The sequence below is a fragment of the Drosophila sechellia genome, chromosome 2R (genome assembly GCF_004382195.2).
Source record: "Drosophila sechellia strain sech25 chromosome 2R, ASM438219v1, whole genome shotgun sequence".
Classification (NCBI taxonomy): Eukaryota; Metazoa; Arthropoda; class Insecta; order Diptera; family Drosophilidae; genus Drosophila; species Drosophila sechellia.
Window position 1 is genome coordinate 13,503,616 of NC_045950.1, and position 27,922 is coordinate 13,531,537.

General features: G+C 44.6%; 8 protein-coding genes across 10 annotated transcripts; 4 read left to right on the forward strand and 4 right to left on the reverse strand.

Moving 5' to 3' along the window:
• Positions 1-223: 223 nt before the first annotated feature.
• On the forward strand, positions 224-5,602 carry LOC6609588 (uridine-cytidine kinase-like 1). Of its 2 annotated transcripts, none has more exons than XM_032715507.1 (7): positions 224-397; positions 3,591-3,892; positions 3,957-4,063; positions 4,127-4,434; positions 4,492-4,678; positions 4,738-5,331; positions 5,391-5,602. In XM_032715507.1, exons 1-7 carry the CDS (start codon positions 333-335, stop codon positions 5,505-5,507), a joined length of 1,680 nt encoding a protein of 559 aa, XP_032571398.1. In that variant the 5' UTR covers positions 224-332; the 3' UTR covers positions 5,508-5,602. The 2 variants fall into 2 exon arrangements, with proteins under 2 accessions (XP_032571398.1, XP_032571397.1); XM_032715506.1 differs by lacking the exon at positions 224-397 and adding an exon at positions 1,122-1,691.
• LOC6609589 (threonylcarbamoyladenosine tRNA methylthiotransferase) lies at positions 5,584-7,424 on the reverse strand. The gene is made up of 2 exons (XM_002034230.2): positions 6,353-7,424; positions 5,584-6,292 (listed from the first exon to the last, which is right to left on the reverse strand). Exons 1-2 carry the CDS (start codon positions 7,340-7,342, stop codon positions 5,612-5,614), a joined length of 1,671 nt encoding a protein of 556 aa, XP_002034266.1. The 5' UTR covers positions 7,343-7,424; the 3' UTR covers positions 5,584-5,611.
• Positions 7,425-7,883: 459 nt separating this feature from the next.
• Positions 7,884-9,249, forward strand: LOC6609590 (S-methyl-5'-thioadenosine phosphorylase). The gene is made up of 3 exons (XM_002034231.2): positions 7,884-8,024; positions 8,095-8,874; positions 8,934-9,249. Exons 1-3 carry the CDS (start codon positions 7,974-7,976, stop codon positions 8,970-8,972), a joined length of 870 nt encoding a protein of 289 aa, XP_002034267.1. The 5' UTR covers positions 7,884-7,973; the 3' UTR covers positions 8,973-9,249.
• Positions 9,250-9,259: 10 nt separating this feature from the next.
• On the reverse strand, positions 9,260-10,881 carry LOC6609591 (actin-like protein 6B). Its single transcript, XM_002034232.2, has 3 exons — positions 10,570-10,881; positions 9,653-10,495; positions 9,260-9,589 (listed from the first exon to the last, which is right to left on the reverse strand). Exons 1-3 carry the CDS (start codon positions 10,766-10,768, stop codon positions 9,354-9,356), a joined length of 1,278 nt encoding a protein of 425 aa, XP_002034268.1. The 5' UTR covers positions 10,769-10,881; the 3' UTR covers positions 9,260-9,353.
• Positions 10,882-10,969: 88 nt separating this feature from the next.
• On the forward strand, positions 10,970-12,225 carry LOC6609592. Its single transcript, XM_032715508.1, has one exon. It carries the CDS (start codon positions 11,135-11,137, stop codon positions 12,140-12,142), a length of 1,008 nt encoding a protein of 335 aa, XP_032571399.1. The 5' UTR covers positions 10,970-11,134; the 3' UTR covers positions 12,143-12,225.
• LOC6609593 (myotubularin-related protein 14) lies at positions 12,155-24,896 on the reverse strand. The gene is made up of 6 exons (XM_002034234.2): positions 24,294-24,896; positions 14,078-14,925; positions 13,378-14,016; positions 13,170-13,313; positions 12,754-13,110; positions 12,155-12,694 (listed from the first exon to the last, which is right to left on the reverse strand). The coding sequence occupies exons 1-6, from the start codon at positions 24,408-24,410 to the stop codon at positions 12,559-12,561; spliced, it is 2,241 nt and encodes a 746-aa protein (XP_002034270.2). The 5' UTR covers positions 24,411-24,896; the 3' UTR covers positions 12,155-12,558.
• Positions 20,824-22,659, forward strand: LOC6621068 (glucose-induced degradation protein 8 homolog). Of its 2 annotated transcripts, none has more exons than XM_032715511.1 (4): positions 20,824-20,943; positions 21,003-21,064; positions 21,659-21,789; positions 21,845-22,659. In XM_032715511.1, exons 3-4 carry the CDS (start codon positions 21,687-21,689, stop codon positions 22,453-22,455), a joined length of 714 nt encoding a protein of 237 aa, XP_032571402.1. In that variant the 5' UTR covers positions 20,824-20,943; positions 21,003-21,064; positions 21,659-21,686; the 3' UTR covers positions 22,456-22,659. The 2 variants fall into 2 exon arrangements, with proteins under 2 accessions (XP_032571402.1, XP_032571401.1); XM_032715510.1 differs by having other exon boundaries at positions 21,006-21,064; positions 21,845-22,455.
• Positions 24,897-25,132: 236 nt separating the features above from the next.
• On the reverse strand, positions 25,133-27,891 carry LOC6621456 (probable G-protein coupled receptor Mth-like 4). The gene is made up of 8 exons (XM_032714188.1): positions 27,694-27,891; positions 26,744-27,247; positions 26,534-26,684; positions 26,301-26,477; positions 25,984-26,238; positions 25,758-25,926; positions 25,496-25,690; positions 25,133-25,429 (listed from the first exon to the last, which is right to left on the reverse strand). The coding sequence occupies exons 1-8, from the start codon at positions 27,727-27,729 to the stop codon at positions 25,318-25,320; spliced, it is 1,599 nt and encodes a 532-aa protein (XP_032570079.1). The 5' UTR covers positions 27,730-27,891; the 3' UTR covers positions 25,133-25,317.
• Positions 27,892-27,922: the final 31 nt, after the last annotated feature.

A 27,922-nucleotide genomic window follows, 5' to 3' on the forward strand; every position in this document is an offset into this window, starting at 1 on the left:
GCTGAGCGTCTTGCGAATGGAATTGAATTGCCCCAAAACATACGAATAAATGCCTCAATGACAGCATCAAATGGAGATAAACAAGCCAATGAGCGTCCCTCCGCTCCAATGCCTTGCCCCAGCTAACAATTAGCACTTTACTTGACCATTCAAGCTCGGGTAGATGTATACATATGTATGTATACGAAGGCGGCGCACGTTTTTCCAACGCAATGCCTTCAGAAACGAATCAGTCACTTGCTGGGAGAGGGAGAGGCACGACGAAGTAAATCACCGCGTGTTTTTTTCTAATCGATGCAACTGGCTGCTGCAATCACTATTCTCTGGTCGAAATGTCTGTGACCCAGACGAAACAAATCAAGTTCTACAACCCATCGAGTTCCGCTAGCTCTGACAGGTAACGAATGACTTTTTAATGCCGCATTAATTCACGCAATGCCGAAAGTAAAGTGTGAAAATCCAACAAAAGTCATTAGAATGTGATACACACTCACACACACCCGCGCACATACATATCTAAGGAGCATGTGCTCTTCGTGGGGCCTCTAAGCACGCAATATAAATAAATGCTGGGAAATGGGATAGGGCCTGCGTTCGCAAACACCACTACAAGTGCAAACGCATAACATGTGATAAATTCAATTTCGATATATTCGCCGGTTGCATCGGATAGGAAGAGAGAGTGAGAGAGAAAGCGAAGCGAACCCCCTGCGAGAACAGTTACAAGCTAAGGATGGGCGCGTGAGCGAGTACCTTGTAATGTTGCAGTTGGCAAAAATAATATTTATATCACAGAAACATTCTTAAAATAACTTTGTTGCGATCGGTGGAATGCTTCAAAAAATTATTTGTTTATAAGCATATGTAGCGTAAAATATTTTATGACCTAAAATATTGGAATCATTTTTTCTCTAACAAATTAAAAATCCTTCGCTTAACAAAAGTGAAAAATACATTTGTTATGCAAATTTGGCTAAAATGTAAACACCTTCGACCGAGTCGTGTCACGCCTAACCTCATGTACCACACGCCCACCTCTAGGAAGGCTTGCGACAACAACAATGCAGAGACGACGTCGGCAGAGGAAACCGCAGCGCAGCGCAGCTTTTTAACCTTAGCTGCCTTAACACTTTTTCTTGCCATTCAATCCCCAAACGCCGCTCACCTCGCACTTCTCGCTATTTTTTGTTTCCATTAGTTATCGAATAAATATTGGCCGCAACGCAAAAGGTGAATCGCTGCGTACAAAATAAAAGCTCTAAATCACATGTGATCCACGCCGGCGGCGATTCGCGTGAGCGTTGTGTGAGTGAGTGAGTGACCCATTTTGGCTTGGCATCGACGGTTGCTGTGTTCTTGCTGCCTCCACATCCAATTTCTCACGCCCACGCCGACGAACTGAGTGATTCAAAATCGCTGGCATATCGGGATCGGTCTAAAATGAGCAGCATCACGTTTTTGTGCAGCAAGTCGGGCCACAACATCAAGAACAACAGCAATAATAGTAGCAACAACGATGTGCCAAAAGGGGCAAAAGCGAACTCAGCATTTGCAGCCGCATCCGCCGGTTTACTAACCATCACAAACCACCAGCAACAACAGCTACATCAGCAACCACATCAGCAGCAACAACAACAGCATCATCAGCAGTCAAAGGTTAAGGCTATAGCAGCCAAAACCAATGGTCACATGTAATTCATTGCATTTTCCCCATTTCTTAACGTAAAAACCAATCGAAGTCCCATTATACATACAGACGTTCATATATGTATGTTTGTACATTCATTTGTGCATAGGCATCTGTGTGTGCGGTTTGTATTTGAGTGCTTTTAGTTGTTTCTGTTGTGTTATTTACCTCCATTCTAATTGTTTTGGTGCTGCGCTTGTTTGTCCAGTACTCCAGTTTCACGACGTCTCTTTCTGTTCTCAGTGTTTAACATTGTTTAATGAGTCTGCCGCGCGGCAAGTAACAACAAATGGTGAAATGACGATAGCGTCAGCAATTGCTCTCTCAATTTTTCAACATGGCAGCGATCACAACAACGCACATGAGCCACGTCTATCGGTTTGTCTATCCAGTTCTCTCAGCCTTTTGCTCCCCATGTCCTGCATCTCCCTCACCGGGAAACTCCCGCTTGCCGTCCTTGTCCCACCCGCCTGGAAGGCCATAACCTGTTGGTTCCTTTTTCGGGAAGAGCACGGCACACGTGGCAAGCGCTCATCTCTCGCTTCTTTTGTTGGTGTGCAAAAACTAAAAATATGCAGAGGAATCTCGTCTGTGCCGTCACCAGATTATTGGCCCCACACTGAGAGAAAAATTTAAAGCTGTATATAAATAAATACATCTTGAACATATTTGATTCTTCTAAATGTACATTTCATAACAAGTAGCCTAAACTTATTTTAATATTTATCGTTTTTTTTTTTGATAAATATTGTTCTGAAATTTTGACAATGTTTTTTGCATTTGAACAAAGTAATTTATTATGACCTTTTGCAGAATTCCGCAAGAATTTTTAAAAATATTAACCCAGCTTTTTCTTTCTGTGCGGTGAATTTCATTTTGGCAAGCTAATAAAGAGCAGAAGATACAGAGAAAGACGGAAAGATTGAGTGCAACGAACGCGCCTACGCAGCTTTCGATAAATGGATCCGTCTAGCGTTGCTTTGTCTGCCGACCCCTATTTTCTTATTTTTGAAATCTTCCCAGAATTGTATGATGAGTGTTTTTGCATGTACTTGGCCCTAGTTATTGTCTGTATTTGTTGTTTTAACTGCCAAATATGACCGGAAAAACCATTCGTCTACTTAGAAAGCGTAAGGTCACGTCAACATTCTGCAGCGCACATGGTAGAAATACCCAAACGTAATAATAGATAGGGCACATTTATTAATGTGTCAATAACCTGTAAAACATTTAATACAAACATCATATGATTTTCAATCGAATGTTGACCATTTACGTACATTTTGTTGTGAATTTTGTATATTTATGTTGATATTAGATATATACCCATCATGATCATATCGTATTTCATGCCAAATCACTAATATTCCCATATCATATTACTGCATATTCGTGCAATAATTTTGCTATACCAACGGGATTTATTAAGGGAGCTGTAAATGTAACGTGTTAGCTGTTCTCAGTGAAAGCCATATTAGAATTAACCTGATAATACGTAACAATTAAGGCCTCAAGTAACTTGTCTATTTATAGAACATATTGAGCAGTAGATTAATTGTACGTCGGCGATATGCCTGGTTTTTTGCGTTTGTGTGGGTGTCAATATGTGTGCAGATGGGGGCTGTTAAAGTAGAGTAGGTCAGTGAGTATACTGCATCCTTGAACTTACAGCTTTAAGCTTGCATTGCAAGAAATTTCACTAACACGTTCTGTAATCTACTCTTTCGTACATATACAAATATTTAAAATTATTATGAAATTAATCAGTGCTCGGTGATAAAAATGTTATCTTATGGCTAATCACTGAATTCCAATAATTTTACTTGTGGCTAACGTCATCGTTAAATGGTGGGAGTGTAGAACTTGATAATCGCCAACTAATCTATATACGTACTATTTGCAGCGATGACCGTTCGGATGTCACCGAGCAACTCTACGTGGATCCGTATGCCGACCTGGGCAATGGCCTGCCCGGGGATCTTAACTGCTGCCCGGCCTCGCCCACCACAGTGCCTGCTAAAGCATCGTTGGAGTCGCCTCTGAAACGTTCCGGTAGGAGACAGCGAACCACATCCATTGGCAACCAGACCACCACCGCGAATCCGTCCGAATGCATCATACGCGCAAATAACCGCACGATCTACACGGCCGGACGACCGCCGTGGTACAATTGTGCTGGGCAACAGGTGGAGCCCTTCGTCATAGGTACACACACCACTCCCCAAAAACAAATCATTCTAGTCTCTCTAATGTGTTTAATTTCCTTCAGGAATCTGCGGTGGTAGTGCCTCTGGCAAGACCACAGTGGCTGAGAAAATCATCGAAAGCCTAGACGTTCCATGGGTAACACTGTTGTCCATGGACTGTTTCTACAAGGTTGGAGGATTATATTTTAGTTGACGAAATACATTAACTAAATTCATTATGGACATCCTGTAGATCCTTAATGAGAAACAGCATGAGCAGGCTCTGATCAACGAATATAACTTCGATCACCCGGATGCCTTCGACATCGAGCTGCTGCTGGACGTGCTCACCAAGCTGAAGGAGGGCCGCAAGGTGGAAGTTCCTGTCTACAATTTCGTGACACATGGCCGTGAGAGCCAAACGAAAACCATGTACGGGGCCAATGTGATCATCTTCGAGGGTATTCTTACCTTCCATAGTCCTGAAGTACTTGAATTGCTAGACATGAAGATTTTTGTGGACACAGATCCCGATATTCGTCTGGCCAGGCGGTTAAGAAGGTAGGCGATGGTTATCGGCTCTGCCTACCTTGATTAAAAGCAAATGTTTAATTTTAGGGACATCTCACAGCGCGGACGCGACCTAAAGGGCGTGCTGAAGCAATACCTAAATATGGTTAAGCCCTCCTATTGCAATTATATAGCTCCAACAATGGCCCATGCAGATATCATTGTTCCTCGTGGAGGCGACAACAAGGTGGCCATCCATCTCATTGTGCAGCACGTGCACACACAGCTGCAACTGGTATGAATTGCCTGCTTGCATCGCCGTTCACCTCGTTAATTTCTCTGTCTATCTTCCAGCGCGGATTCAAGCTGCGCGAAACTCTGGCCAACTCCTACAAGGACCAGCCAATGCCACATTCTCTGCACTTGTTGCATCCCACGCCCCAGATTAAGGGTCTGCACACGTTTATCCGTTGCCGAAATACGTCCCGCGATGAGTTTATCTTTTACTCAAAGCGCCTGATACGACTAGTCATTGAATATGCGCTAAGTCTATTTCCCTTTAAGAAAACCACAGTGGAGACTCCACAAGGTGTCCTTTACGAGGGCAAGCGTATGGAATCGCGCAAGATATGCGGCGTCTCAATTCTCCGAGCTGGTGAAACCATGGAGCAAGCCGTTTGTGATGTGTGCAAGGACATTCGCATTGGAAAGATCCTCATCCAGACCAATCTTAAGACCGGCGAGCCGGAGCTTTACTATCTGAGGCTGCCTAAAGACATAAAAGACTACAAGGTGATACTAATGGATGCCACCGTGGCCACAGGAGCAGCGGCCATGATGGCCATTCGGGTGCTGCTGGATCACGATGTACCCGAGGAAAACATTATCTTGGCCTCGCTTTTGATGGCTGAGATCGGTGTGCACTCCATTGCCTATGCCTTCTCAAAGGTGAGATTGACACTAACTTCCAAAAGCCAGAATTTAACATTGAGTTCTCCCTTATGTAGGTGAAAATTGTTACTTCCGCTCTGGATCCGGAGATTAATAGTAAGTTTTATGTTATACCCGGCATTGGTAACTTTGGCGATCGCTACTTTGGCACGGAACCCTCTGATGAGTACTAAGGAGATCTGGGCCAATCCATACCTATATGGAATCATCAAGTTTCTAATGTATCTTAGGTTAAGTTCAATACGTTACTTAAATTATGAATTTGGAACGAGATGTTTTATTGAAGTGGGTATAAAAGTCGAACTACAAGCTGTATGAGGAAAGCCAGACTTCCCACCACCAGAGCAATGCCCAAATACCGTTGGATTAGTCTTTCCCGGCTCCTGGTTTGCACTTGAACGTTTGGTAACTCCAGCTTTTTTGCACACCTCGTCCAATCGCGTTCTTCGTCTAAAATTTCTCCCACCATGCTAAACTTGCTCGCACTGGTAATTCGCACATTAACACGAGTACCAAGAAGGTTATCCCGCATGGGCAGCAGTACCTGTTCGTAGCTCTTGTTGTGGCCCACGTAATGGAGCTTGTCGTGTGAAACTTCTGTAACCAAGACGGTGTATATTTCACCCACTCTTTCCGCATAGGGTTCATAGCTGTAGAAGAGATCCGTGAGCCGTTTAGTTCGTTTCTTCACCAGATTTGCGGGTATGCGCTCCATTTTAGCAGCAGGCGTGCCTGGGCGAGGGAAGAACTGATTAATGAACAGGCTGGGAAAGCGATATTTGGCGCAAAGGGTCATCGTCTCCTCGAAATCGTCTTCTGTCTCTGTTGGGAAACCGCAAATTATATCTGTGGCTATCGTGACACCGGGAACTCGTTCCCTTAAGAAATCCACAACGTGCTCGAAGTCCTGCCGACAGTACTCTCGTTTCATCTCGCCCAGCACGGAGTCACTACCACTCTATAAAAATAAATAATTGACTATCGAAAAATATTTATATATATTCCACTAGATCCTTACCTGTACAGGAACGTGTAAAAAGGAGTATACTCTCGGGTGCTGCATCACCTTGGCCACTTCCTCTAGATGCTCCAGTATGTACGGTGGATTGGTCATGCCTACACGCAGCATGCAGTTCTCGGGGATCACTTCCACCAGCTTCCAGAGCAATTCCGGCAATGAGCTTCCAATATCCCGACCATAAGCTCCTGTATCCTCGGAAGTAAGCCAGATCTCGCAGCAGCCTTCAGCAAACGATTGGCGGGCGCGCTCTACAACCTCCTCCGGGGGATAGCTGGCCAAGTCACCGCGGGCGTGTTTAGTCTTGCAGTAGGTACATTGATTTAGGCATCCAGAGTTGATGGATATGATTTCTATTAATGGATTTTTGCGGACTTTGGGTAATGAGAGCGGTGCTCCAGCTACCCGCCGACCAAGGACCTTCTTTTTGTTCTGCAACAGCTGGACACTGTGACCCTTAAGGGTCTCTTCAACGACCTCCACCACTCGGTCGATCTGCTGGACACCGATTACGGAAAGACCGTTCAGATAGTCCGATTTGGGAGCTCCCTGGGGAACGCAACCGGCGACCACGATGTACTTGCCATTTTGCATGCCTGACTTAATCTCGTTGCGGAACGTGTCCTCCGAAGGATTCTTGACCGTGCAGCTATTGAGCAGCCACAGATCCGCCTCCTCCTTTCCACTCAATCTATATCCGTATGCAGCCAGCTGCCCGGCCATGTACTCCGAGTCCGAATTGTTGTGGGCGCAGCCCCATGTTTTCACAAAAACTTTCTGGGTGCCGGGTATGACACTCTCGTGGATCTTGGGCTTCGGTTTATCCTCCTCCTCTTGAGATTCAAGTCGAATTTGGGCTCGTTTCTTGGCTCGCACCGTAACGGTTTTTTTGTTTTCGTAGCGCTCACGCGGCTTGACATCATCGGCGGATATCAGATCCTCTATATCATCCACATCGTTGCCTGGCAGATCCTGTCCAAGGTGGTACATTGTTTTTCCTTCTTCTTGTTTTAGATTCTATGCCAAGACACATGTGCCGCACTTCCAGCTGTTTACATTCAGATTTCTTCTTCTTAACTTCGGCAGTGTTGGGAATTGCGTACGGGTAGGGTTCCCGATTAACTGCTCGATAACAGGGTCGGCTGTCACATTTAGACACCCTACAAAATAAGCATATAAATTAAGTTCGCCATTATAAATAATTTATTCCATGCCAGTTTTCTTTTCATTTTATACGAAGTTTCTTTGGTTGGAGCTGTAATGGATATAAATTGTAATAAATATTAATTATATTTTTATTTTAAGGGTTTTGTTAGTTAAATTTTGGTTGATTTGATTTTCTATCATATGATAGGTTTAGTTCTTAAATTTATAATTATAAATATTAATTTATTATTACTATTATAAACTGAATTAGCATAATGTTGCAAACATAATTGAACTACCATAATTACACACCCATGACGACGTGCTGAGTGTCATTTCAATATGCCCGAGCTTTTGCGGCTTATGCACCCTACCGTGTAGACACACAGTTATCAGTACGCTATCAGCGGGAACATTCTACTCTGCTCCAGACCGCCGAAACAGCAGCTTGTAAAAGCAAAATCCTCCGCTAGACATGATTACGATTAAATGTAAAGACACCAATCTGGACCCGCTTCCGGTCAAGGTGAGTTCGTAGCCCGTCCAAAAATTAAGCACCCCATTTTGTTCAATGCCAAACTATAAATAACCCACAGATTGGTATTATTGGCGGATCGGGGCTTGACGACCCAGATATCCTGGAACAGCGGCATGAACGTGTGGTGGAGACGCCCTACGGAGAACCGTCTGATGCGTTGATCGAAGGCGAAATCAATGGAGTACAGTGCGTGCTCCTGGCGCGTCATGGACGCAAGCACGACATCATGCCCTCCAATGTTAACTACCGGGCCAACATCTGGGCTCTACGCGATGTGGGCTGCACCCACTTAATTGTCTCTACAGCATGTGGGTCCTTGCGCGAAGAAATCAAGCCGGGCAACCTGGTTGTTCCACACGACTTTATCGACAGGACTACTAAACGCCTTCAGACCTTCTACGATGGCAAAGCACAAAGTCCACGTGGTGTTTGCCACCTGCCCATGTTTCCGGCATTCAGCGAACGCACCCGCAACATTCTGCTCGAGGCGGCCAAGGAGCTGGAGATTCCCGCCCACGACAAGGCCACCATTGTGACAATTGAGGGTCCGCGTTTCTCCTCTCGCTCGGAGAGCCACATGTTCCGTCAGTGGGGCGGGGACCTCATAAACATGACCACGTGTCCAGAAGTGGTGCTAGCTAAGGAGGCTGGCCTACTTTACGGGTCGGTGGCCATTGCCACGGACTACGATTGCTGGCGCATGGGATGCGAGGGTGTCAACGTGCAGGATGTCTTACGTACTTTTGCCGAGAACGTGATTAAGGTGAAGAAGATTCTGGTCAACGCTGTTGGTCGAATTGCCAAGGAGGACTGGTCGGAGGACATACTAAATGCCAAGGTGAGTAAGCCGAGATAAACAAAATTTGAAACAAAGTTCACCAAGTGATCCGCCCATAGCAATGCGTTTGCAACAACACAATGTCTGGAGCCATGTGACGATTTATAAAACTCTGCCACGAAATAACAGAAGAGACGCTGATTCGCCGCAAGATTTATGTGCCACCGCTCTATCAACAGTTCCACAAAAAGCGAGGACCCAGAGTTCACTCCATATCCATTACGTACGAATTAGATCCGAAAGACAAAAGGCAGCCAGTGAAAACTCCATTGAAATGTGAAACTGTAACGTCCGCGTCAGCGTCGCAGTAAATATATACATATGTGTGTAACTAAAAACATTTCCGTAATCAAATGCAATCTATTCCTAAACAAACGCTCGAATGTCTTCTGAATAATGGGACACTTAAAAGTTCACATTTATATTATTACATAGAGTTGCGTCTTTAAAATTAAAATTGGAATTCGATTGCGCTGTTCTTACGGACACTTCCGCTCGACTTGGCTCTTGCCGGCCTCCTCGTACTCCTGCGACGATATCCACATCTGCTGGAAAGTACCTATGCTGGCTAGGATAGAACCACCAATCCAGGCTCCAAATCTTCGCTCCACGCTGCCATTGGCAGAAATCATTTTTAGTCGCGTATTTGAGGGAGCACGTAGCTGGAGATCGCGATTTAGGCGCTCCGGAAAGCCTTGCAGAAGAGTATTGCCACCTGAAACCAAAATATTGAGGTATTAGTGGTTAATTAGTTTAGAAATCTAGGGAAAATTCATACCAGTAACGACAACTGAGCCGAAAAGTGACAGCCGCACATCCGCATCACACATGCCCACGCTGGTGGACGCCAATTGGCCAGCTCCCAGCATGGCATTGTCAAAGAGACTCTCGGCTATCTTGAACCGCTCAGAACCAAAGTCCTGATGATAACCATTAGGAAACTCATAGTGTACCGTCGGGATTTGGGCAGCAACCCGTTCGTCGAACGGATTTTCTAGGACCTGCAGCACATTCATCTGAAAGTCCTGCATCATGAGCTGCAACATGTAGTTTTGCCACGACTGAGTTAGGTTCTCTGGCAGTTTGCGCAGCGTGAAGCGTCCGTTGTCGCGCTCCTTAACGACGTCTTTGGAGGCAATCTTGTATACCGGCGACAGATCAATGCCGTGCTTCTCCAGATGCTGGCGACACTGTCGTGAAAGGAAGTCCCCACCCAGGGGTGACTTAACCACCGCCTGAGATAGGACATAGCCCTCATGCACGGGAACGGCCGAGGTGTGGGTGGCTCCGCTATCGACAACCAAAGCGGTGGCCCGCCCGCTGGAGAAGGCAGCCAGAACGGCGTTCTTTACCAGAAAGAAGGCTGGAACATTGTACTTCTCGAACATCAGCTCAGTTAGCTTCTCCCGGTTGTTGCGTACATTCCACGATGCCTCGGAAAAGAGCACGGGATGGTATTCCGGCTCCGACTGAATGACATTGGCGTAGGCGTAATCAATCACCTTCTCAAACAGGTCCCAGTTGTCGATCATGCCGTCTTTCATATAGGTCTGCACCTCCATATTGGAACGGGGAACGGTCACGTAGTTGGTGTCCACATAGAACTTACGCTGGTCAGCATCTAGAGGAATTGCCGGTTTTTTCGGGTGTTTAATAGTTCATAAACTAAAAATAAAAGGCGATGTAGAAACTCACTATTTGGCGTGGCATTGTTATCTGTTTTGGTTTCCGGATCGAGATTGGTCTCTGGAGCTGCTCCAATCCCCACAACCGAGGGTATCTCCGCCTTGGGCGAATCCTCCTGTGCGTAGCCCACTCGCAAGGAGTGATGTCCGGGATCGAAGACCAGGGCGCCGATCTCGTCGCCGCCATATAGCATGGTGCCGCCACTCATCTTGGGGCGTTCCGAATACTTTTCCGCACGTTGTGTTCAAGTAATTCGCGAAAATACTTCAGTCTGTGTATATTTTGCGGCTTTTTTCACGACGCTTCTTCCTCGCTGGAGATGGTCTGATAAGTTATCGATTGTTTAAGCAAATATCGCCTTTCTTGCCTATCGGTTTGGTCGGCTACTTATCGATTGCTGTTCTCAAACAATTTCCATCGCTATTAGTTTGCAAACACAAATTGAAACTCGAATTCTAGAAATATAGATTTCATTAAGGAAATTACCGTTAAGTGGTATCTTAAAATATACAGTTGAAGTAGTACACAATTTTGTTGTAGAACTTTGGAATAACACAGTGCGAAAAATATCAAAATGAGTACCGACAGCGCCGAGGAAACGGCGATCCATTCCACTGTTCCCCATTTGGAGATTAACATATCAAACACCAACATCAGCGGACAGATTGTTTTAAACGACGTGCTGCTCATGGAGATGCTCGCCCGGTATCCCTTCCTCATCATCCCGCAGGTGGAGCCCAAAATGGACGTTGAGTACAACTCCTGGGGATGGGATCAGCTGACCAAGTCCTTTAACCAAAGCTACGAGAGCGTTGAGCTAAGTACTCCGTTCTCCGTAACTGAACTGAAGCTGCGGTGGGTGAAGCTGCGCCCGCTGCTCAAAGCCTTTGCGGCTGCCAAAGGGCAAATCCCTGGACCTCTGTGGCGGGAGATGAACGATGTACACAAATTGCAAATCCCTGAACCTCTGTTGCGGGTGATGAACGATGTGCACAGTCGCATGCAATCCGCGAAGCCGGCGGATGTGCCGAAAACCAAGTGTCAGGAGTTTCTTCTCAGTCAGTTGCCCTTCATGAAATCTCTGTCGCCCGCGGAACGCCGGCATTTAGAAGTGGAGGTCCTCGACCTCATTCTGGAGCAAGAGCGCCAAGAGAAAGCCACTCGACAGCTGGGTCCTATTGAACTGAAGACAGTTCAGAGCGAATACGAGGAATTTCTTAAAGCGATACGGGTGAAAGAGCTTCCAGCGAACACTTTACTTCGTCCGGCAATTGACGGATTTCGCATTAGCCCACGCAACATAAGACCCAACTTAGCAAGTGCCAATAAAAGAATAAGCTATAATGGTGTTAGCAATGAAACAAATGATGTCAAAATCAAAACAGAAACAGCGATTGAACCTAAAACTGAAGATGCAACAAAATTTGACGAACGACCGATAGAAACACCACGCTATGTTCCACTTAAAAGCGCGAAATATTACATTAAAAGTTGTCGCATCCGGGTGAAGCGAGTGGAAATTGATGATTATTTACCCTTAGCTAGAATACTGCGCTCCAGGCGGCCTACGCTAAGAACATGACTTGCTTTCGTATAAAATGCACATAAGTTTATTAAAAAATACATTACTATAAATTACAACTTAAAACTATTGTATAATCCAAATCGCATTTTATGTTTCGCTTGCTTTGCATTCTCGAAGAACTAATAACTAAACAAACAAGGAGCGGGGAGCGGGAGAACCTAGAGAACAGGAGAGCGGGTTAGCCGAGACAGAAGGACGACGGGATTTTGTTTGCTCGCTGCCTTGGATCCGCCTGGTTCTTTCGATGCTTATCGGTAATCAGTTATCCGTTACACTACACAATCATCAACAGTTACTAAAGAACGCAATTTAATAGGTCTATAAATACAGTCGTTGGTTGAAAGCGCAGCACTTAACAAGAAACAAACAATGTTGATGAAATCTAACAAACGGTCATTGCTGCTAATCCTTTCTCAAAACAGTTGGTCCGCCAGGTTCCCAATGAACGTGGCTAGGTTCATGGATGAACCCTCCTTGAATTTCAGTCCAATCGTCTTGCCGTAGGCTTGTATAAAAATGGCGCGCACTGCATTCAGGCGTTGCTTTCGTCTGCAATTGTACAACAAAATGATTTCATTATGCTTTCGAACAATATGGCTAAATCTTACAAGTTAATGCATTGCTTGCTGGCCATAGTGCTGCCGCCTACGTCTTTGGAGGAACCGTTTGCGAAACCGTGCGTCGAGCTGCCGTTACTGATGCTGCTACCACTTCCGCTCCCACTGCCACTCGATGCTGCATTGATGCTGCAGTGGTAACCATTGCCGCCATTGCATAAAGGAATGTTTGAGGAGCCGCCACCATCCGCTGCCTGTTGCGCCACAAAGCGCATCATGTAGCTGCCGTTCATCATGGAGTCGATTGAACCCGTATCGGTAACCACCTGCCAGCTACCATTGGACGATGTAGACTCCTGTCTTTGCCGCGCATTTGATCCGGGCACTGAAATGGGACTGGTTCTAGATCTGAAAAAGGTTGAGACATAGTTAGTCAGGTTTCTAATTTTAGTAGTTAGCTGTCCAACCTCTTCGGATTTGGCGACCTGCTGGTCAGCGGATTGACTTGCGCTGGCGTCGTGGCATAGAAGTTATCTGTTATGGACATATCACAGTTGGAACAGTTTGAGTAGCTGTCGTTGCTATCTTGATCGAACGAAAGGATGTAGTCTCTGCAATTTAAAGTAAATGGACTGATAAAGGTACTGTTCAATTACAATACTCAACTATACTCACTCCTTGAGCGGTTCATCGTCGCAGCAGTCGGATTTGATTACTATAACACTACTGCCGCTGCTGCTGGATGTCTTGGTGCGCTTGCGGTGCTCCACAATGCTGAACTCCTCGTCCGTGATAAACTTGAGCACGTGAAAGCAGAAGAACATGATGTCTTCGCCTCGTTTCAGGCGATCGGGCAGTTGATGGCCAAACAGGTACCAGTCGTAAGCCAGTGTGAAATAGGCCATTTGCATGGCATTCAGCGACTGATGGATGAGTCCATCTGCCCACAGAGACAGCCTGACCAAAGAGACAAACAGTGGCGTGCGATCCCAACCGCTGATGCAGTGAATCAGCAGGCCGGAGCTCTCCTCTTGCACGTATTTCAGTGTGGCTCTCAAATAGTTTTGGGTGATGGCCACTAGATCCCAATCCCGGTACTCCGACCACGCCACATCGATATCCGCAGCGGGTCCCATGTTGGGAATGTTGATATTCGCATCGTTGAACGTTTGCTTCCAGTTGTAGTGCAGGTTGCGAGCCATGTAGTTATTGTCCCGGAACTTTTTGAAGAACTCACAGCCCGGATACGGCAGGGATAGGAGATTAAAGCTCTTATAGTGCTTGTTGGGATCCGCTTTCTCTGACGAGGAAACGCTAAATGAAAAAAGCAGGTGGTCAGTTTTTGTTTTTAGCCAGTATGTTAGAGTATACTCACGCCATGAAGTATTTGATCTTGCGGTTTTCGACCATGAGGTCCACAATGGTTGAGACATTGAGCGTATGGAGCAGTTGGATGTCACTCTTGATGACTTCGTCGTAGCTGAACTGCGACTGCGCCTGATCGTGCATGTGGGTGATCAGCGACTCGTCCGTGGAGTCAGCATCGTTCTCTTCTCCGTTTGGCGCGGTGTAATTGCCGCCACTCAGGCAGTCGTAGGCATAGTCCACAACCTTCCGGCCATAGGTTTCTGGCATGACGGATAGCGTGGCAGAGCGGCATATGTACTTTCCGCGATACATGATCACAGGCACGGCGAATCTTTGACGGCATCTCGCATATTTGGCCATCGTTACCAATTCCCGCATTCGCTGGATATCATACTGATCTTCGTATATCGTATTTTGTGGTTGCTGTTGCGATGGCTGCTGCTGTTGCTGCTGGAGTGGATGTGACTGCTGGGAGGGATATTGCGCGTGGAGGGGATGCATCTGCTGCGAGAGATAATGTTGCTGAAGCGGATGCTGTTGTTGCGTCTGCAGGGGATTGGCAAAGGTCACAAAGGCTTGGATGCCCACACCCTCGCTTCCAGTGCTTCCTGCACTGCTGTTCAGAGGCGTGGCCGTGGCTGTTCCCGAGGAGCCTCCACCTCCCAATCCCCCACCAACTTGCCCGAAGAGTCCATTTCCCGGTACCAGCGTCTTGGCCATGTGCCCGTGCTCATATTCCGGGATGAGTATTCGCCCAGGATATCGCGGACTGAGCAATCCGTTCGTATTATCCAGCTCAATTAGGCTGTAGTCGAGCTTAAACAGGTATTCGCATTTCTTGGAGATGTCGTACTCCTAAAAGACAAGGACGAAGTTCAGGATACCATGAATAGGGAGTTGATATGATATATACTAAAAGTAGATGTAATAGGTATGTGGTAAGATATTAGTTAGAATAAAGTTGTGCAACTTTCCAGCCATTAAGCCTGGTGATCGAATATTTTGTTTGTTTATCCTGAAATCGAATCCGTATACGAATGACCTTGGTGCCCATTCACTTTGGGTAACCATTAAGTATTTGACGGGCAGTGTGTAAAGTCAATGGTTTGCATAAATCAGCGATGCCGGCGACGCTTCTTAATGGACAGCGAGATTAGAACGCGGAGTGCAACTGGTTTTCATGCATTCGCGATGTGTGTATACACATACTATATAGACATTCCTAACCCGAGTTCAATGGAACTTGGACGCTCCCAGGGTAGGAGAACTGGAATCTGAATCGTTCGGCTTCGACTGGTTGCTATCTGCCGCTCAAGGGTTAAAAGAGATAAGCTATGTGGGGTAATGGCCAAGTTACAACGCCAATTAGCCACCGAGATACAATAATAAATTCACAACAAATATAAGAAAAAAGAATTCTAAAGGTTGTTTAGGCGACTGGCTAAAAATAGATGGAAAGGCGAGCAAGGGGGCGGTGGCGGCGAATGGGGGCGTGGCCCCCAGCCAGCTGTCCCAGACAAACAACTGCGACTAGATAAAAGCACAATAATAATATAGCCACAAAATAAAACGACTCGTGCAAACACAAACACCTTGGGAAAACAGGTTTCTAGCTCACAGAGAGAAATGTGCAAAACAAATGGAGGAGAAAAAACAAAAACTATAAAAAGACAAAGACCGTAGCTGCGCAAAAATTGGCAACAACAAAAGCGAAGCAGCGAGCAAAACAAACCCGATGAAAACTTAGTGGGGCGCATGTGTGTGTGTGTGTGTGGACTGAAAACTACTGCACACACCAGTGCGCAGTGCGAAGCGAACGAGCAAAACAACTAAAACGCAATTACAATTACCAAGAAAACGCCGACGGAAACACGCAAAAACCAATTGCTGTTTATGGTGCTTTTATTGTATTTTTAGCATTTTTGAATTGCATAACGATAGGTTTGAAATAAAATGAGTCGCCATTATCAGTACAAAACTACTATTGCTTTACTTTTTATAGAATACCTATTGATTGCAGTTTAATCCAGTATTTGTACAGTGTTGCAAATTCATATATTTTAATGATAAATGCGTTCACTGTTTTATGCAAATTAGGTGAAAAATTGATCATAATAATAATAATAATAAATAAAAATAGCCTAAAGACGAGCAACTATGGAGCATATTCTATCAAAGCTCGAAGTGCCGAAGCTAGTTTTAAAAGAGTTTAGCTACTTTTGACGTTCCATGCAGCTATTTTCGGCAGCACTGTTTGACAGATGATGCGAGCGGGAGCAGGCGAGGTGATGAGTGTGAAAGAGATGGGGCTGCCAGAAAGAAAATATAAGCCCCATCGATGGCCGATGCGCGAGTGTGTGTTTGAGTGTGAGTGCGCTCCAAGTCGGAGAAGCTGCCGTTACAAAGCAGTCAAGTCACACATGCACACATGCACCGTCGGCTACTGTTGTTGTGTGCATTGAACTGCTTGCCCACTGCTTCTGTTGCCGTTGTTTCGTTGCTTTTGCTGCCGCTGTCGTTTTTTCCTTGTAAGCGAGCAAGTGCAACTGTAAGTGCAGCAGCGCTGTTCGAAAGACTGAGCGCCTGTTCCAAAGGCGCTGTAAAACTTAAAAACAACAAACAGACGCGCGCTCGTTTAGTTACAGCGCGGAAAATAGTTTGCGAGCGTGGTGATCATTAAGCCCCATCGTCATCATCAACATCACGAACGGCGGTGGCGCTTTCATCATCGCTGACCCAAATAGTGAAACTCAAACTGAAAGGCTGGCTCGGAACCCAAGCTCGCCTCACAAACCCGGATTTTAAAGACTCTGCCGATGCTGGGCCACCAGAAATGCAGCAGAAGCTGCAGCGTGCGACACACTTTTCTTCGCTCTCTCTTGAAAAATGCAACCGAACGGAAAATAAAGCAGAAAAGCTTACAAAAATTAAAAAAAAAAAATAGAAGACAGAAAGAAAAAACTGAACAACAGCGGCAAGAAACCGCACAGCTGAAAATAATCGTACTCGCGCACTCGTGTGCAATCGAACCGAGAAAACCACCAACCGAACCGAACCAACTCGACCAAGCACAGGGAATCAGCAAAAGAAAAGGGTGGAGAGGTCGCCCATTAAGTACAGTACGACTTCTTTAAGTGCGACTTTAGCGGAGCTGCACTTTCCTCAGGGGAACGTAATGGAAAGTAGCCAAGTAGACAGCATTGAGATGCAACATTGTATAAATAAATAAAACTATTCAGATCAACTAAGTTACCACTTATTTTTAATGAGTATTTTCATGCCATTTTCCGCTTTAAGTTATGTTTACTGTATAAGCTGATGCTTGAGCTCCTGCTCTGACTCTTGTCTTGTTGTTTTTTCTTTTTTGCCAAATAACCTGAAAAACTGAAGGAGGCCTCGGTGCAATCCACACGATGCATATTCATCAATCCGCCGGCGACAGGGAAATGGCTTTTCTTGAATGAATTATTCAGTGGCTTTAAACTGGGGCCACCGACCACACCCAAAATGACTGCGAGACAGGGAGGGGAGTTCCGCCTTTGATTCTCGTTGTTCTTGTTTACATGATTTATGCTTGCGCTTTGAAATGTGCAGCGTGTTGTTTTCGTCGGCGTTCAAAGACCCCCCGATATGAAAACAAGTTGCGCCCACGTTTCAAACTCTGAGTCGTCTTTGGGATCAGGTTCCAAATCAAGGAACTGCGTAAACAGTACAGTTCGGTTGCGTTTATTATTGGTTAAATAAATAAATATATATCTATCTATATATGTTTTATAAGTATAAACAATGCCTTTCTTTTCCAACATAAAGCAAGCAAAAACAAAAAGCATTGTTTGCATTGTGCATTGTAAAATAAATATTTTAAGGTTTATTACAACGCATATGTAAGTGCTTACCTCTGTATTGTGACTGAATTGAAAATAATATGATAAAACTTTTAACCACAAATATGCGATGAATGTTTCATAGATACACAACACTAATAATTTCAACTAATCTGTACGTTAACGACTAGCATTTCTTTTAATTTATGCAACATCATCCACATCGATTGGGTTTATTATTGAACTTTTAGTATGCAAGTTGTCGGTGCAGTTAATTTGCATTTATTTCTTTAAGATGTACATAAATATCAACATGGCTATAGAAAAACACTCGACGGTGTGTGTGCGACAACTTTCGAAAGGCATTGAAACCGCTTTGTGGATAATATGCGACGAAGATGTATCCAATGGAGGTATAAAGCACGTTTGAGCCAGAGTTTTATGCCGCCCTGAAGAGCTAAATGATTTTTGCTTGCCAAACAAACGCCTGAAAGCACTTCAAACACTTCGCAATGACAATAATTGAGCACAGTAAGTGGGCGTTACAAATAATGAGTACGAGGCAGGGTTGTTTCAGAAATCTATTTATCATTTGCTTAATTTATTCGCCAGCCAGCCAGGAAGAGATTTTCCCCGCCCACACACGCACACACTCGTTCCCACGAACAGAATTGAGGCGGCGATCGCTTTTCTCGCTTTCTGGCTTCCCATCAAACAATTCACTGTGATGCGAAAAGAAGGTCATCTGAATAATCGATTTAGTTTGGCAATGCCAGCATGGGCTAGCAGCAAACGAGATGAAGTTCTATTACAACCGAAAATATTACACTAATCATATATTAACTCATACAAATAAGGCACCACTTGGTTTTAATGTGGGTGACATTTTTCCCAGTGCTTTAATCCAGCATTACCACAAATAAAAATCAATATGTTGAATAAAATTTCTGCGCTCCTGTTGGCGCTTTGTAATCAAGCACACAACTAAATAATTCGTTTGCCTTCAGCCAACATCCCTTATATTTTTTATGCTTAGGTCATAACCAAACGAAGGCCGATCCCCCACAACCAACGTAACGAATCCGAATCTGAATCCGAACTCCCGGCAAATAGTTGAGTGAAGCGGCATTGCCATTTCGCACATTATCGATTTTATCTGTCAGCGAACAGGCGAGCATGAATGTCAAGTTGGTGACTAAAAATCGGCAGCATCCGAAACCACGCGTAGCTGGAAAATCGAAGGAGTAGTAGCGAACACGGCAATGGCGAGTTGTGCTCTTCTTCTAATCATGCTTGCATGGTGGTTCCGGATGCTAGGCAGTTAGTCCGGAATGCGCAAGGAGTTCCGCAGCAGGGTGATTCGACTTACTGCACTTCGACTGGCGTAGCAATATCCATTCACAAATATGTTCATATATGTACGAACACGTATCTGGAAGCATTGGAACCCCTTTATCGGAGTGGCCCTTAATCAAATCGAACTCGCCGGCTCTCTTCATTGTGGACATGCGCCCGGAAAGCTGCTGCTGCATCCCCGATAAGTGCTGGAAGCGCAGCTGCTCGCACTGCTACAGATGCGGGTGTGTGGAGATGCAGCTACCCCTCCAGACCACTAGACACTCCTCCCGCCCGGCCATTCCCTTCAAGGGGGCGACTTCTTCCACTCCTGCGTTCCTGGCACAAGTGTCTGTGGTGCTACCCACGCACCTTGCAGCAACAGCTGGCCATCAGCGAACACGCATTGCACACACACACAACGACGAAGGGGGCGGCGCGGGGAGGCGCATCCAAACGCGTGGGAGCAAAGTTCAACGTGCAACAGGCTGTCATAAAAGGGTGCAGGATGCCTAGTCGCACAGTGGGAATATCTTAACAGGCACCACAAATTCAGCTCAGATACATATAACAGAAATTTGTTAAGCTAACGAATACTAAACATTTTAAAAATGCAATTAAAATTGTTACCAACAATTAAAATGCCTCAATAAGACTTAATCCACAATTAGGTTAAATCACTCTTTAGAAAAATGGAAAAAAAGTTCGAACAATTTTAAATTGTTCATTTGACTGGTATTTATATTTCTTCATAATTGACATAAATAAACAATAAACCCACAATTCATGGCAATTCTCATTTCCCCACTGTACACACTGAGGTCACCAAATAATTATTTTTGGCATGCTTGACGAGCTACTATAATGAATACATTAAAAATCAATCACCAAAAATGCGTTAGCCTTGTCAATTTCAATGTATTTTTTATATATTTTTGAACGTTTAGATATTATAAATTTAAGGAGCAACGAATTATTGCTTATTTCACCAATATTACTTCTTAAATAGCTTTTAAAAGCTTATTGATCCTGAACACTTCGACTAATAAGGCAAAATAAACATAACTATTCTATTGTATTTTACTCTACGAACAATGCGAAGTCCTCATATTTGACCTATTTTGTGCGAACTTATCCCACTGTGCCCAACTTTGGTTGCAATTGTTGCGATGGAAGGCGTCGCACTTCCGCTCTTCCGGCGATTCCTGCGCGCCTGTGCCGCATTTTCCAAAGCGCCCACACAAATGACGCCGCACGGCTTGCAGCGCAGCTGCATCCGTTTCCGGGGGCGGTGGTGGGAAGCTGTCCTTTGGCGGGGGCGTGGCCACGGCACAGACTGCTGCCAACAAGAGCAGGCGAGCAGGAGCGACCAGAAGGGTCCAATACTCAATGCTCCGTACACCGGCGCTTGCCATACGGTGGCTTCACTGTTCCTGGAACTGGTTGCAACCCCCAAAACGAGTGCAATCTCCGAACTGGAAGCGAGCTGCAGACTGGAAGGCTTCAGGCGGGATACACATTAATGCGGAGGAGTAGCTGCCGTCCAGGTCCTGCAGCTCCTGGGACCAGAGTAGTGTTCCAGCAGGCGCCAAAGGCACCGCTCGCAACGCGGCCGTTTTTGGTCCAATTGGTTTGGATTAAGCCGATTGTTGCCAAAAAAAAAAGAAGAAAAACTGCAGCTAGCCATCCAAAACAATACAACAAATACAACAGAGTACGTTTTCCATATTCCATTGTATTGCAAAATCATTTCACCCTTTTCTTCGTTTTCAGCAGGTGCAATTTTTGCAACAATCTTTGATTGACAACGAAAGCAGCAAAAAAAACAACAACAGGTGGGTTTTAAAACTGTGCAAAAAAACAATTCAAATATATAAAAATATAAACACAAAACAAAACGGCAAACACACGCAAGACGCTCGATAAAAATGTTTACGAAAGTGAGATATCTATGAAGAAAAAGCCTTCCCTGCTATTTCTGGCATTTCTGCTTGGCCAGGATTGACTTTTTGGCGCCCACACGAGCAGACAGATGGTTCACCCCACCCACGGTTAAGATACTTAATACAAATGCAAATCCCAACACACACACACTCGCATTTGCATTTGCATCTGCAACAGTTTTCAATGCCAGGCCATAAAAATAAATCAGTGCGCAAAAATGATGAGTGACTCGCTGAAAACAAAAGTGATATAATGATCAGCACATTGTTAATAGATGATCATCAGCGGAGCTTTTCTATATGACAGCAAAATGCGTGGGATTCAATAAAAGTAAGAAGACAAAACTCGACAGCTTTCTAATGTCGTCACATAAATGGAAAGAACATGTTCACTATTAGTAGATAGATGAAAACGAGAAATAATACAACGAACTAAGGAAGTAATCTAATGTCAATTTACTTCTTTGTCTATTATTCAACTTTCAGTACCTAAATCAAACTATAAGAATTGAAAATGACCGAGTATAGACCATCCACTTCGTGGCCCCACCGGATGATGAGCTTCCAGTGCCGGCAGGCAGACCTGAATCGTCTGGTGATGAACTATCTGGTCACAGGTGAGCCTCACTAGTATGCTACCCTTCCTAGCTGAAGTACATAACTTCCATTTAGAGGGCTATCAGGAGGCCGCCAAGCGTTTCATGACCGAGGCGTCTGTGAAGCCGGGTCCACACATGGACACCATCGGGGATCGTTTGAGGATTCAGGATGCCGTGCGTGTGGGTCAGGTCAAGTACGCCATGGACCTGGCCACACGGATCTATCCACGCCTCTTCGAGACCGACAACTATGTGTTTTTCCACATGCAACAGTTGCGCCTGATCGAGATGATCAGGGATCAGAAGATGGAGAAGGCCTTGAAGTTTGCCCAGAGCAAGGCAGGGGTTTTTTCCAAGGTCGATCCAAGGCACTACCACGAAGTGGAGCGGACCATGGGTCTGCTGACCTTCGATCGGCCGGAATACAGTCCGTACGGGGAGCTGATGTACTACTCATATCGCCAAAAGGTGGCCGGTGAAATAAATGCAGCCATGTTGCGATGCCACGAGGATGAGGGTAAGAGCAAAGAGGAGCCCATGGAGCCAAGAATGATGTTCCTCATCAAGCTGATCCTTTGGGCCCAGGCCAAGCTGGATCGCGAGGGATTCACCGACTTCCACAAGCTTGATCTTGGCCACGCGGATTTCGAGGAGGAGTTCCGCAGGAGTTTCCAGGGTTTCTAAGAGTCCATAATTATACAATAATTGTCCAACGATTGTCGGTCGGCGTCTACTGCGAAACTTTTTAAATGTACGTTGATTTTTTTTTTTTTAGCAAATCTACACATATAAATGTATTTTTTTTTTGTGGTAAACCAACATAAATAAGTGTAATTTTTTAAATGGATGTTGAATATTAAATATTTCCATGTCTTGATGTAAATTGGAGCAAACTCAATCTTATTATTCACTCGGTTTGTTGCTGGTAATCTTCGTCACGTGCCAAACGAGAGCCGTTTTTAATGGTTTGTTTTTCATTGCTGCGATAAGACGAGAAGTACAACTTATGAATTTGGAAAGCTCTTCAATTTAATTTTAAAGTTTTTCAAATATATTTCAGGGTGCAATATTATGTTAAAGACTTTTCTTTAGCTGCAATTTAAATGGCCGCGAATCAGTGTAAATACCTTTATTTTTTTGCCTTTTCATTTAATGTTTTTTTGCATACGTTCTCTGTAAGCTATAAACCTCATCGCTGGCCTACGTCATTTGCTTGGGTATTGTGACTTTGGCTGAGCGGGCGCCTAATCTAATCGGTGTGGCTAAACTTAACCCTGAACCCCGAGGAGACTGGGAAATAAACAAGTGAGAGAGAAGCGCACACATAATTCACCCTTTGCACCCCATCAAAAATGCAATGCTTTGTATCAAGGGGCAGTAGCAGCGTTTTGTTTGTGCCTTCGAATAGCTGGCAGATAGATAAGGAATAGGAAAATACTTGTGGAAAATCAAATCGAAGGTTGGCGCCCTGGTTGGCGATAAGACCTGGCCATTGTTTGATAAAAACACACGTTTGCAACAAAGTTTGCGCTGGCGGTTCAACATTCATAAGTATGCACATATGTATGTATGTGCCGATTGCAGCTGAACAAACCAAAGTAAGATCGTCGCGGAAACGTGAGTTACGTGCCAAGTTTCCACTTGGCTTTCCTCGCTCTGTTTCCATGCAGCCTGGCTCGGGGATTTGGCTTAAATATATTCACCAGCACTGGCATGCAAATGAGCAGCGGCTGTTGCCAAGTTGCCATTACGATTGTTATTCTGTGTTATTGCCGGTTAAGCGGGCGATAAGACGGCATTACACACTGGACTATTAAAAGGGCGTGCGTGACATTCGAGGGGGGTAAAGTGGGTTAAAGGGTGCAAGGGGATGAGCTGAATGCAAAAGACAATAGTCGAATTCGAGTGCGTGTCGTGGAAAGGAAATGCACATTTATGCGTAATTCAGGGGCGGGCCTAAAAAGGCAGTTGTTAGGCTTTTAATTACCGCTTAAAGCAGCTTAGTGGGATATTGAGTTTCAATGGCAATTCGAGAGCAAAAGCTATTAGGAAGTTTCCGGTTTCGGAAAACCTGCTTACTCGGGATTTCCGAATTGAATTTGATTTAATAACCAGAATGAATGCAACTCGATGAGGAACTCTGAAACCTGACACTCAATTTAATTCTTATCAATTAATTAGAAATTTGCTCAGAAATGGATGTTTTAGCGCCTATGATTGCCATGAAAATGCGATTTTCCTCGCAGGAAGCTTAATGGCGGCCATTTTGAGTGGCTGAGTATTTTTGGGGCGCGGCAGAAGGAAGACGTCGAGTAAGAGGAACGCAAGGAAGGGAAGAGAATAAGAGCAATAGGAGGGCAGGACACTATGACGTGTCCTCGGTGTAGGCGCCACGCACACTAGCACAACAGGCATTTCGTACATGGGTGTGTGTGTCTGCTTGTTTTGCGGCGACAGCACGTGCACGTGCGCCTAAATGTATGTCACACAGACACGCGCACACACTGGTACCGTTAACTTACCGCCGTTCCTTCCTCAAAGGCCGCCGCCTCGAAGGACTTTTTTTCGAAAGTTTCCAATAGATCGTGTAGGTGCTGCTGCGTTACGTTTACCATGTGGTTTGGCGTCAGGCTGCACATTTTTGCGGCGCTGCATTTACCGTTCTATTCCTTTTTATCCTCTTAATCACACACACACACACACTGGCACTTAACACACACGACACTGGCAAAAGCACAAGCCCACGCACACACGTTTACGCTCGCAAACAGACGCCGAATATGAAAAATAATTCCCGTGACTTTTCTCCTCTCGCGTATTGTATTTTATCTGCTGCGTATTTGAGTCGCGTTTATCGCTTCTACGCCGTTTACACGTTTCGCTTTTCGCGTTTGTTTGCTTTGCTTTTTACGCCCTAGAAGACGGCGTATGCGACGTCATCAAATCTTTGCGGCCGCAAACGCAATCTAATTTTTGGCCCCTGCGCTTACGGTTAGTGCTACTGTTGTTGTTGTCGTCGTTGCGCTCGCAATTCCGTTTGTATTAAAATGAGCTACGTAATATATTATATTCGCAACGGAGGAAAGCGACAAACGTCAAACAGCCGCGACTAAAAAAACAACATGAAATTGTAGAGGTGGAGAAACATCGATGACCCCCGATGCTTAATCGATTAGCAAAAGTTTTCTATAATCGTTTGGTACTTGCCAGTGATGGGCCAGCATTGTTGACGCAAACCCTGGTTTGAAACTCCGGTGCCAGAAATATATTTACATTTAGTCTTACAAAAAAGTTGATGATCCGAAAAATATTTTACTTTTCTTGTTTTTGTGTTTTATTTTTTATCATTTAATATTTATTGCTTTTTATATAGTTTTAATGGCGATACACACTAGTATATATACCAAGAAATTATGTATTGCCTGGACACAAACATTTTTTTAGAAGCTTTGGCTCTACAGAAAATCAAAATAATGTGATCAATTACAAAGACATTACATCTTTCTGAATTCCAAGCGACTCTTCGTCTACGACCTTCAATTAAAGCTACACTGCGTTTGGATCCGCAATCGATCCTTCTTCACAAGCCGTATGAGTTGAATTATATCGAGCTGCTTTTGATCTCGGATTATGGTGACTTCCTGGGAGGTTTTGACACCTAAATCAAACGATTTCGACGTGTGAGACGGTCAAGTTTCAAGGTTATTCGTAATAGTTTGCTTACCCTGGTATTAGCAGTTTTAGAACGCTAGGCTTTAAAATAAAAAGCGCGAATATTATAGTACCCTGGGACCAGTTAAAGTAGTCAGCCACCTTTAAAGCCTCAGCCCAAGCTTGCTGTTTGCTCATCAAAAAGGATAATATCTCAAAGCTCCACGACAAGCCCATGATGATAAAAAGTCGCAGGAATATAGTAAACCTGTTAACAGATTACAAAAAGTGTCAATTGACATTACAGTCAATTTCTAATAATAAAATATAATTACAATTGTTGGTCATTTAGCTGTTGGTTTGTTTCTTGCTTTTTGGCGAAGCCATGCACACTGAGCTTTGTGTTATATATGTCAAGCGCCGAAAGGACAAACATTGTTATGTTGAAAGCGATTAGCAACAGCATCGGACCATAGAAGTAGATCATGACAGTCATATCCCCAGCTGTTGGTTAACAAAACGAGTTACACCGCAGTTCTAATTATAGGAATAGTAACTTACTGTAGATCCAACAACTTTTTCCGACGCCCACGCGGGGTCTCAAATTCTCGTCATCAACCACCTGGTCAGCTATATAGGTGATTGCAGTCATGAGTAGCGGTATGCCCCAGGCATATACGTTGTATGCAAGGAACGGATTATCTGGCAGGAATCGATTCAAACCGTTAGAGGGTGTACTGAACGTAATCCGCAAGTGTATTCCAATCACAGAAAGCCAAAAGAACGCGGCGATGACGGAGAAGTAGCCCATGAACCCTGATAATGATATCGGAATGTCAAATTAGTCATCCTCTATCTTGTAATCGCCATAAGCAAACCTGCTGTAACGCAGAAGTGGGAGGAGTATTTCCACACGTTGAGGAGCAGGAAGAGATAGCCGAGGAACAAGGAGGCCAAGTAGCAAATGAAACACTTTCCGTGCAGGTTGCGAAGCTTCTTGACATAGAGGTACACGCTGATCGTTAGCACTATGCATATCATGGATATCACCATCGCTGTGAAAAAGGACATTAACGAAAAACCCTAAAATCAAGCAGGGAATTCAACTTACCAACGGTCTTCCACGTTCTCGAGTGCTCAGACGAAAGTGGACAGAAGTGGGGTGCAATTCGGATACTATCACCTATGAATGAAAGATGCTGGACGCAGTACTCCCGCTTGCTCAGTTCCGCATTGTCCCAGTGACGCAGAAGAGATCCATTCTACGGAGATTCAAAGACGGTTACACTCTTCAGAAGTGACAGGAACACAGGAAACTAACCTCAAACAGCGTGAATTTGTTGCCCGGCAGTTCGTGATTCATAAAGTACATCCGGGGACATCCGGGCTTGGCCAGGTCCGACTGCACGATCAGGTCCTCCTTGAAGTGTCTTCTGACCACCGACCCGTCGCTGAGCGTCACGTTCACGAAGGGATCGTGCTTGTTCAGCTTGTCCTCTGACATGTCGCCGTAGCACACGCCCATATTCATCTCTTGGTACTGGGGGCAGCAAAACCGGATGCAGGGCCTAAGGTGGCAGGCACATCCTCGTACGTGGCTCGCCACCTTCTCCTTCGAGTCGTCGGCCAGGAGCTTGTAGTCATACTTAGCAGTCAAGTTGGCGGGGATCAGCAAGCCTTCGTAGAGGTACGATCCGTTCGAGAACCTTTGCGCTTTTGAAATATCTACGGTGTCAAAGAAGTCGCAACCGGGAATTTCGGCATTTGATTTTGGCATCAGCAGAAAAAGAACTGCGATTAACAAAACATCTAATATCCGCATTTTCTGCCAAGGAAATTAAAATGATAGTCAACTGAATTCAAATGATGTATGCTATCCTGTAAGTATCTACGCCGGTAACCCAAGATAAGTGCTTACATTTAGAAATATAGTAGCAAAATGATCCCCGCAAAACTCGAAACTGAACTTAAGCTTATGATCGTCGAAAACAAAAAATTGAGTCATGGTACACTCAAATGTACCATTCTGTATAAGTTGTTATTTATCAAAGTTTAACTTATCAACTTAGTAATGTTAAAAATAAATTCAACAAATCTTTTTGCTATTAATAAGCATTCTACGAAGCTGAAAAAAGTTCATTTTTAAAACTAGGTCACAAGAATTATCCGTGTAAGAGGACGAAACTGTATAAAAACGGTCAAATCGTACTAGACTTGTACTTTTTATGCTTAAAAATTTGTATGCAAAAAATTTTAAATATAAATACTTACACAAGGTTTAAATGGAACGACTAACACAAAAAACATGTTTGCCCGACCAGAGTTTTAAGATGACTGATCCCAAAATGTGGACAGCACAGCTCTGCCGCAATAAGCGATGTCAAGAGAGAACAAGAATGTGCTTTAAGATACCCCATACTCAGCGACAATCGGCGGGAACCGTGCCATTCTATCAGTTCTTGGCATGTACATAGATAGATAAATTTAAGTAATAATACGC

What these genes read in the sequence shown, in the direction of transcription:
- LOC6609588 (XM_032715506.1), top strand. Translation starts at nt 1,441, where the DNA reads ATGAGCAGCATCACGTTTTTGTGCAGCAAGTCGGGCCACAACATCAAG. An exon ending in GCCAAAACCAATGGTCACAT is followed by an intron (nt 1,692 to 3,590) that starts GTAATTCATTGC and finishes TACTATTTGCAG; the next exon opens with CGATGACCGTTCGGATGTCA. An exon ending in TGCACACACAGCTGCAACTG is followed by an intron (nt 4,679 to 4,737) that starts GTATGAATTGCC and finishes TCTATCTTCCAG; the next exon opens with CGCGGATTCAAGCTGCGCGA.
- LOC6609589 (XM_002034230.2), bottom strand. Translation starts at nt 7,342, where the DNA reads ATGTACCACCTTGGACAGGATCTGCCAGGCAACGATGTGGATGATATA. An exon ending in TTTTACACGTTCCTGTACAG is followed by an intron (nt 6,293 to 6,352) that starts GTAAGGATCTAG and finishes TTATTTTTATAG; the next exon opens with AGTGGTAGTGACTCCGTGCT.
- LOC6609590 (XM_002034231.2), top strand. Translation starts at nt 7,974, where the DNA reads ATGATTACGATTAAATGTAAAGACACCAATCTGGACCCGCTTCCGGTC. An exon ending in TGGACCCGCTTCCGGTCAAG is followed by an intron (nt 8,025 to 8,094) that starts GTGAGTTCGTAG and finishes AATAACCCACAG; the next exon opens with ATTGGTATTATTGGCGGATC. An exon ending in AGGACATACTAAATGCCAAG is followed by an intron (nt 8,875 to 8,933) that starts GTGAGTAAGCCG and finishes ATCCGCCCATAG; the next exon opens with CAATGCGTTTGCAACAACAC.
- LOC6609591 (XM_002034232.2), bottom strand. Translation starts at nt 10,768, where the DNA reads ATGAGTGGCGGCACCATGCTATATGGCGGCGACGAGATCGGCGCCCTG. An exon ending in TAACAATGCCACGCCAAATA is followed by an intron (nt 10,496 to 10,569) that starts GTGAGTTTCTAC and finishes CAATTCCTCTAG; the next exon opens with ATGCTGACCAGCGTAAGTTC. An exon ending in CGGCTCAGTTGTCGTTACTG is followed by an intron (nt 9,590 to 9,652) that starts GTATGAATTTTC and finishes TTTTGGTTTCAG; the next exon opens with GTGGCAATACTCTTCTGCAA.
- LOC6609592 (XM_032715508.1), top strand. Translation starts at nt 11,135, where the DNA reads ATGAGTACCGACAGCGCCGAGGAAACGGCGATCCATTCCACTGTTCCC.
- LOC6621068 (XM_032715511.1), top strand. Translation starts at nt 21,687, where the DNA reads ATGACCGAGTATAGACCATCCACTTCGTGGCCCCACCGGATGATGAGC. An exon ending in GATGAACTATCTGGTCACAG is followed by an intron (nt 21,790 to 21,844) that starts GTGAGCCTCACT and finishes ACTTCCATTTAG; the next exon opens with AGGGCTATCAGGAGGCCGCC.
- LOC6609593 (XM_002034234.2), bottom strand. Translation starts at nt 24,410, where the DNA reads ATGTGCAGCCTGACGCCAAACCACATGGTAAACGTAACGCAGCAGCAC. An exon ending in GACGATGAACCGCTCAAGGA is followed by an intron (nt 13,314 to 13,377) that starts GTGAGTATAGTT and finishes TTTAAATTGCAG; the next exon opens with AGACTACATCCTTTCGTTCG. An exon ending in AGCAAGCAATGCATTAACTT is followed by an intron (nt 12,695 to 12,753) that starts GTAAGATTTAGC and finishes GTACAATTGCAG; the next exon opens with ACGAAAGCAACGCCTGAATG.
- LOC6621456 (XM_032714188.1), bottom strand. Translation starts at nt 27,729, where the DNA reads ATGTTTTTTGTGTTAGTCGTTCCATTTAAACCTTGT. An exon ending in ACAAATTCACGCTGTTTGAG is followed by an intron (nt 26,685 to 26,743) that starts GTTAGTTTCCTG and finishes GAATCTCCGTAG; the next exon opens with AATGGATCTCTTCTGCGTCA. An exon ending in AAAAAGTTGTTGGATCTACA is followed by an intron (nt 25,927 to 25,983) that starts GTAAGTTACTAT and finishes GTTAACCAACAG; the next exon opens with CTGGGGATATGACTGTCATG.